Genomic DNA, 7,962 nt, shown 5'->3' on the forward strand with positions numbered 1-7,962 from the left:
TAATCATTTCAAGAGATGTTTTATCTAGTTATACCTTTTTTTTAAATTCCAAATTAAGGCCACATAGAATTAATTTTTAGATTCTCATCCCCGCCCGCCCCTCTCAAAACGTCCCGCCCCACTGTCTTTTATTTTGTTTTAAAAAAAAAGTGTGCAAAAAAAAAAAAATCGGGTTCGGTATACAAAAAAGTCAGATCATTTCAATGGCTGCCTGACATATTGGCGCGTCGCGTTGTGGTTGTGAAGTGACGTTTGATTCCAGTCATGTTTGTAATAATCAGAATTCGGAAAGATGTGGTAGTTGTAAAGAACTGGTGCGGTGTGATTTGCAGTGATCCCCAGTCAACCCTTATTGATATATTTCATAATCATATGCAAGGGAAGTATGACCAAAAGCCTGGTGTTCAGGACATGCATGAAATCGGTCAGGTGACGCCATTTGTAGGTCCAGCGAAAACTGATTTAACAGAAATGTCATCAAATGTCAAAGTATGCGACGCTGTATCCTGTGTTGGGAGTTTTATTGAATTTGTGTGTCGTAAACTAAATGATGGTGAATTGAATTCTACTGTTAGTGAAACAACTGAAGTTCGCAAAGTCTCTGCTTTCTGGTGTAACAATGCGCTTAAAATGGAAAGACAATAACCTTGAATGCAAACAATCTGCAACTGATCAACAAATACGGGATCTTGCATGGAACATGACTGGTATTGATGACATTGATCCACTACACACCACGTAAACTGACCTTAAGAGCAAATCTAAACTGCAGGACTTCCTAACCAAACACTGTAGATTGCGCCATTACATGTTTTCAGTCAAAAAGTGTGGTTTAGCATCCTGCTTAATTTGCAAAGCTCCTAGACTTCCTGAAGAAGTCTTTAATGATTTGTGTCACCTTCCTGATCCTACACCAAGTGATGGGGAGAAGTATAAATCCTTCAATGATGTTTACAAAACAAATACATCTGAAGACTTCAGACCTTCATTAAAAGTATCTCTGAATGGACAGTCAGGAATATCTGCTCATGGAATGCCCTTTTCTCCATCTTCACAATATGACAAAAATGTGGAAATGGTTATATTATGTAGTCAGTGTGAAAAACCAAGAGTACTCTATTGTAAAACTGTTGTCAGAGGTACTTCAAGAACACAGTTACAGAGATCTTTGAATGATTTAGAATATTCATGTGGGTCAAGTTTTATTGATGTTGAATGTGAGGACTCTCATATCTTGAAAAAAGTTTTTGTCAGAAAAAATTTGAAGTGCAGTTATACTATTGAAATTCCATATTTTTCTGCAGGATTTGAACCTATTTGTTATTATTGTGGTGATGATGATGGTCTTCAGGCATCTGATGATGATTATCCATTATGTTTGAAATGTAAAAATGAAGGAAAGAAAGTTGTAAAGAGGCGTACACAGTACAAAATAAATTGTAAAATCAATTTGGTATACATTTTGTGAAATTAAAAGATTAAATATTGTTTTGTTTACTCATATTTTTATTAGCATTAACGGTGTAAAAATATAGAACAATTGTTATCAATCAAAAGAACGTGAAATGAATATTTTTAAAGAATAAAAAATAAAATCCACCCACCCACCCCATTTTTTTTGCAAATCAGGATGAGAATCTAAATAGTAATTTTATGTGGCCTAAAATGCATGTACATGCACGTATCTCAAATTTTTTTCTCTGTAAATAAACACTCTACTTCATCTACTAAAGTGAAATATCAAATATTCTTTTTTTAAATAATGACTGCCATCATATTCATTCTTGCAAACCATGAGTTTCAGTCCACAATCTCCCTCCATTGTCGCAAATCACAGGTTTGAACACAATTGATTGCAATGGGTTACCAATCGTGTATTGTATCCCGTAACAGGTTATAAAGTTCAAAAGGATACAACACAGGCAGTGGCTGAGAAACTCGTGATCACTTGGAGGTAGAACTTTCAGGAAAGTGTCTCGATAAGTTTCGTACCATGGTGTTGATGCTGAAACATGATAACACATCACAATATCACATCACAATATAGTTATTTTGAACTACTACATGTATATCATCATTCTAGATGCATCTGACTGACAAGAATTTATTTGATTCAATGAATTCCTCTCTACAGAATGATGGAATAACTTTAAAATTTGTTTTATACGTCATGAAAAACTTTAACATACATTCTATTATCTGCACATTACAGGAATGAAAGTACCTTGTAAAAAGTAAGAAAGTAACATGAAGTTTTCTGTTACACATTTTTGTCACATACTGTCAAGTGCAAGGGTTTTTGTTTTTAAACCCATTCCATACTCTTCCTCTAAAAGCTCTTGATTGCAGACAAGTTGGTCTGATCTTTCACTGTGATATCTGCGCAGAACAGAAATGACTCCCCATTTTGCCTACCTGACAACTGTAAATCGTAACTCCCAAAGGTGACCACATTGCCCCTGCCTCCTTCCATCAGCTGGGGCTGGGAATTTGCCACCACATCGTTCATCATCTTCCGAGCTGTCACAGCCTGAGGAAGTTGCATGTTCATGTCCCTCATTGTAATCTTTAAATTCTTAATCGTGTGTGGAACATTATTGGGATCCCGGATGTGAACTGAAAATAGAAAAAATCGTCATTATTGTACACATACATTGCTGAAAGGATGATTAACCACTTCTATACAATCACCTGAACTGAAAGGAAACTCAGATTTAGTATGTTTATAAGTATCTGTGAATAAAACAGCTCAAACAAAACTCTAAATTCAATGTTTTTCTGCGTTAAAAATACCGATCATGTAAAAGAAATGAATGATAATTACATATCTAATTCAACAGCCTAATTCAAACACTATCACTATATACAGTGTCACCTCAGTACATTGCCACCCTCTCATACTGCCATCTAAATGTGTAAGATGGATTTCCATTAACGCTAATAAACCCAATATAATGCAACACTAACCATCGCCATCCACCACCCATTTTCAGGTACGTATGGTCAAATTACCATTACCTTTCTATACAGCAACTAATTTGTTACTTATATTGCAATAAGCTTCACGAGATAATATTTGAGAAATCAAAAAAGTAAACTTTTTAAATGTCACATGATGGCCACTTGACTTCAGAGGTCAAAATCTTTGCCTATCAGGAAAAAACCTATTTTAATTGCAGATATAGAGATGGAGTCTAGGGCTGCAACGGGTACCCAAAATAACCGAAAACCGGGGGTCGTGTTGTTCGGGTCGGGTTTGGTTCCATTTTTCCGTATTTCGGTTCGGGTTTTTAAAATAGAATCATGTCGCCAACATCCTCAAAGGTGGCTGTATTTTGATCAATTGTTAAATGATGGCATTGTCGACAAAACTGTAAATAATGACAGTACATGTAAGATATGTCAAACGCATTGAAAATACGCCACAGGAGCAACATCGTCAATGACAAAACATTGAAAGCATGGATGGAAACGAGTAGAAGTGACAATGTTGTTTCTAGTACCATGGATGTCGAGTGTAAACCTCAGTCCACGTCCCCGAGTAATTATTGTGACAAAATACAATAAAGGTTTCTAATTTTAACTGTATATTAGATTCTTAAAATAGTTATATAGACCCGAACCGAAATACCTGAACCCGAAGTAAAATTTTTTAGAACCGACCCGACCCGAAAATTTTTTGAACCTTGACAGTCCTAATGAAGTCCAAGGTTGGCCTACTCCAAATAATTTTTCACTCATCCATCAAGTTTTTGATGGCATTGGCTTCCTGTACACCAACTTTTATTTTATATATTCGAGAGCCTCTTCATCACGAATATTTCTCGCTGCGAACCAGATCTTTCGTGTTTCGTGTACGTTTAAGATTATCTTGGTCGCAAAAATTAGTCGCCATGAACCGGTTCCTCACTGGAAAACCACGAAATATAGTTGTCGCGAATAAAAGTCGGTTTACACTTCACACAGATAGAAGTTGAAAGAAAGCTACTGTTATACAATATCACATGTATATGAAAAAATACATAAAATATAAAAACTAGATAGCAATTGTCTTTGTTTTCTTTAGACCAGTAAATTCACGTTCAGTCTAGTAAGCATTCCACTCCTACAAGTACAATGGTCTGAAAAGCTTTTTGTGAAGACTGCATGAAGGAAAAAAAAAGTGTCTCACAAACTAGTAGTTTGTTTTTAAACTACTCTACCTCGAAATCTACAAATTTTCCAAACAATTTTAAGATCTCAAAGATTTTCAAAACCAAATTTTAAAAAAAAACTGTCGATGAATTCAACTTACTTAAGCAATGCATACAGATTTAATAAAACAATGATTAACAACAATAATGAACAAAATAGAAAAAAGCAAATACTGAATTTTATTTCATAATTTCAACTAAAATAGATTATAAAAATTGCTCAATTTAATGATTAAATATGAAATTCCATGACTTTCACCAAGGGCGCAAAGATTAAATGCGAGACAGTATATCACTGTAATATTATGCTTAGGTTCGATTCACAATAATTTACACTATACCACAGTTCGGTATTCTCCGTTTGAATTAATTTGAACAGTCCAATTTGGCTTAAAGATTATGTTGTAAAATGGTTTCCTGTAATGGAAAACCTGGTGCTAACTGTGCTACTGAATTATTTCTTGCCCTGCAACCCATTAAGCTCCAATATTGAAGCATTTTCATTGGATGTCAAGTTGAAACAGTAAGGTGCAATTAACCTGGACAACCAGTGTATTTTCATTTGTTATTATTCATAGCATGTTAAAAGTATTATATGTATCACATCGTCAAAAAAAAAAATGTATCATATCGTGAATTATTGTCAGGTACCTCTGCATCATACTATGTATCATAAGGCAAGGGTATCGTCAGTATCGTTGCACCCCTAACTTTCACACACTCCATCTTATTTCTCTTGACCAAAGTGAACTCAAAAACCTTTACATGACCTGTACAAAGCATGGTATCTTATGTAAATGCAGAGTATGCTTGTCCAAATGTCTGATTAAATGTTCAAGCCACTCAACATGAATTATTAACACACTTTGAGAGAAAAGTTGGTTTCTTTTGTTTGGAAACAAAACTCCAGACAATTCATTATCTAGAGTCATGGCAATGCCAATGGCCAACATAAATATATACCTATTTCTAGGCTGCAAAGCAAATTACAAAAAAAAGTGCCATAAAGCTAGAAGTTTCAAGAAATGAGATAACACCTTTACGGTTACGAGAACGGTGAGGGGGGGTCCGCCCACTTTTCAAGGTAACCATACATTCTCCTTTTTCAATGGTAAACATAGGCTCACCTCCTAAACTATGCATTGATAATCTATTTCTGAGAAAACGCAAACAAAAGAAAATACCCTCTGTTGTAAGACGACAGAACGGCTGCACCAACTCCACAAATGACAAGTTGTTCTTGTGACACAACAACTCAGCATCCGGACTGCACAGAACAGCCACGGCAGGGCTGAACGTGTTCTGGATAAATTCGTGGGCAGTTTGTTTACACTGAGCCATGACTTTAATAAATAGAGTCCAACTTCTGATAATGCATCAATCAATTTCGTAATTTATGAACCAGTGATTCTCTTCAGCTGCCATCTTGCTGTTGAACATGCGCTTGGAACTATTTCCGCTAAAGGGAGACGACTAAAAAAAATTGAATTTGGCGGATCATAAAGTTCAAACAAAAAAAAATCATATTACCAGATACACACGAAAATACAAAAATAGGGTGGGGTCATTTAAAAATCTTCTTGTCAAGATCCACTGGGTTTAGAAAAGTTCAAATTTATATACATGAAGCTTTCTGACATATATAACTTAATATTGAAAATTCAAGTTTGTTAAAATCGGGGAGTATAGGGTGGGCTGGTCACACAATCAAAGTTTTACATGCAAGTATGTAGGGGAAATCTTTAAAATTCTTCCTCTCAAGAAAAACTGGGCCAGAAGAGTTGACATTTATATGAAAGTTTGAATCCCGACATATAGTGCAGATGATCGATTCAAATCATGCCAGCCCCCCCCCCCCCCCCCCCCCCCCCCCCCCCCCCGGGGTAGCTGGGGCAACAATAGGGGGTCAAAGTTTTACATGCAAATATATAGGGAAAATCTTTAAAACTCTTCTTTTTAAGAACCACTGGGCCAGAAGAGTTCAAATTTACATGAAAGCTTAATTCCTGACATGCATGTTTGTTCAAATCAAATCCCCTGGGGATAGGGCACGGTCATAGAGTCCACAAGGGGGGATCAAAGTTTTACATTCATGTATATAGGGAAAATCTTTTAAAATTAATCTTCTCAAAAACCACTGGGCCAGAAAAGTTCAAATTTACATGAAAGCTTCCTGAGTAGATCCAAGTTTGTGCAATTCGATCATGGTCCCTGGGTGTAGGGTATGACCACAATAGGAGATCAAAGTGTTATATGCTGATGTATGGAGAAAATCTTTTAAAATATCTCTTTAACTGTGCCAACATGCTTGGTGAATCAATAAATAATTGAAATTGAATTAACTATCTAAGCTAGGGTTTTCATATTTTGTATATACATGCATTCTTTACGGAAAGACCTCTCATGTGATGCAATGGTGTATGATCTTGTGACCTGGAAGTTCGACCTACTTTTAACAAAAAATCTTACCTATAGATACAATATGTGTCCTGAACTATTTAAGGTACAGATCTTTCATATCTATGAATATTTCTTATGGCGGCAAGACCTTTCATTTCATATCATATGATATATGACCTTGAACTCAGAGTTTGATCCACTAGCTTTTAAGAAAACATAACCTATTGAATATATTCGGAACCATTTTAGATGGGACTTTCACTTTTTGTATATAGATTCTTTACAGTAAGACCTTGTATACATTGGCGTTTAATCTTTTAACCTTGGAGTTTTACCTACTTTTTATATAAAAAATTCCTGACCTATTCAATATCTCCAGTAGGGCTTTCATATCTTGTATGTAGGTTCGGTCTTTATCCTACCTATCCTCTTCGTGCCCAGTGGCACATAAGGCTGATACCAGATCCCTCCATTTATTTCTATCCATAGCCATCTTTTCTACTTCCTTCCAGGTTTTTCCCATCTTCTTTATATCACTTTCTATATTCCTTCTCCATGTCTCTCTAGGTCTTCCTCTGCTTCTCTTTCCTTCTGCTGGAGTCCATTTAAGTGCTGTTTTTGTGATGGATTCGTTTCCTTTACTGATGACATGACCAAGCCATCTAAACTGTCTTTGTTTAATCATGCATTGTGATTAGATCTTTATGGCAAGATCTTATTATTTCGTGAAGCTTGACCTTGACATTTAACCTACTTTTAATAAAAAATCTTACCCATTTGATATCTCCTAAACTATTTAAAATAGAGATTTCATATTCTGTATATAGATTTCATATGGCAAGGTCTTTCATATCATACCTTGATCAATGACCTTGTAACCTTGGTATTATCCAGAACAGCAAGATCATGTTAGTCATATTGGTTATGAGGCATCTCTGTGTTATGTAAGTTCATCTTCACTTATGATGTAAGTTCATCTTCACTTATGATGTAAGTTCATCTTCACTTATGATGTAAGTTCATCTTCACTTATGATGCAAGTTCATCTTCACTTATGATGTAAGTTCATCTTCACTTATGATGCAAGTTCATCTTCACTTATGATGTAAGTTCATCTTCACTTATGATGTAAGTTCATCTTCACTTATGATGCAAGTTCATCTTCACTTATGATGTAAGTTCATCTTCACTTATGATGTGATCCTTTGGAGCTATAGGTTGGGGCACTAGTATGGGGTCAAAAATTTTCATGGGAATTAATAAAAATTGAGAGAGAAAAAAATCTTTTCAAAATCCCAACAGCTGAACAATGGCAGTGCCAATGTGACTCAGGTGAGTGATGTGGCCCATGGACCTCTTGTAATTCAAG

At 35.5% G+C, this 7,962-nt stretch overlaps 1 protein-coding gene across 4 annotated transcripts in view; it reads right to left on the reverse strand.

Moving 5' to 3' along the window:
- The window catches only part of LOC125667318 (trafficking protein particle complex subunit 8-like), a 34,930-nt gene extending 29,248 nt beyond the window's left edge, over positions 1–5,682 (reverse strand). For 2 of the 4 annotated variants that reach the window (XM_048900790.2, XM_048900800.2), the window contains exons 1-3: positions 5,378–5,681; positions 2,416–2,616; positions 1,916–2,005 (exon numbers count right to left, since the gene is read on the reverse strand). In XM_048900790.2, the coding sequence (XP_048756747.2) occupies positions 1,916–2,005; positions 2,416–2,616; positions 5,378–5,534 (448 nt within the window). In that variant the 5' untranslated portion in view covers positions 5,535–5,681. Of the gene's footprint in view, positions 1–1,915; positions 2,006–2,415; positions 2,617–5,377 lie in introns of all 4 variants that reach the window. The other 2 variants (XM_048900780.2, XM_048900811.2) reach the window with 2 other exon arrangements.
- Between the last annotated feature and the right edge of the window lie 2,280 nt (positions 5,683–7,962).

Source organism: Ostrea edulis, chromosome 1, assembly GCF_947568905.1.
Source record: "Ostrea edulis chromosome 1, xbOstEdul1.1, whole genome shotgun sequence".
NCBI classification, from domain to species: Eukaryota; Metazoa; Mollusca; class Bivalvia; order Ostreida; family Ostreidae; genus Ostrea; species Ostrea edulis.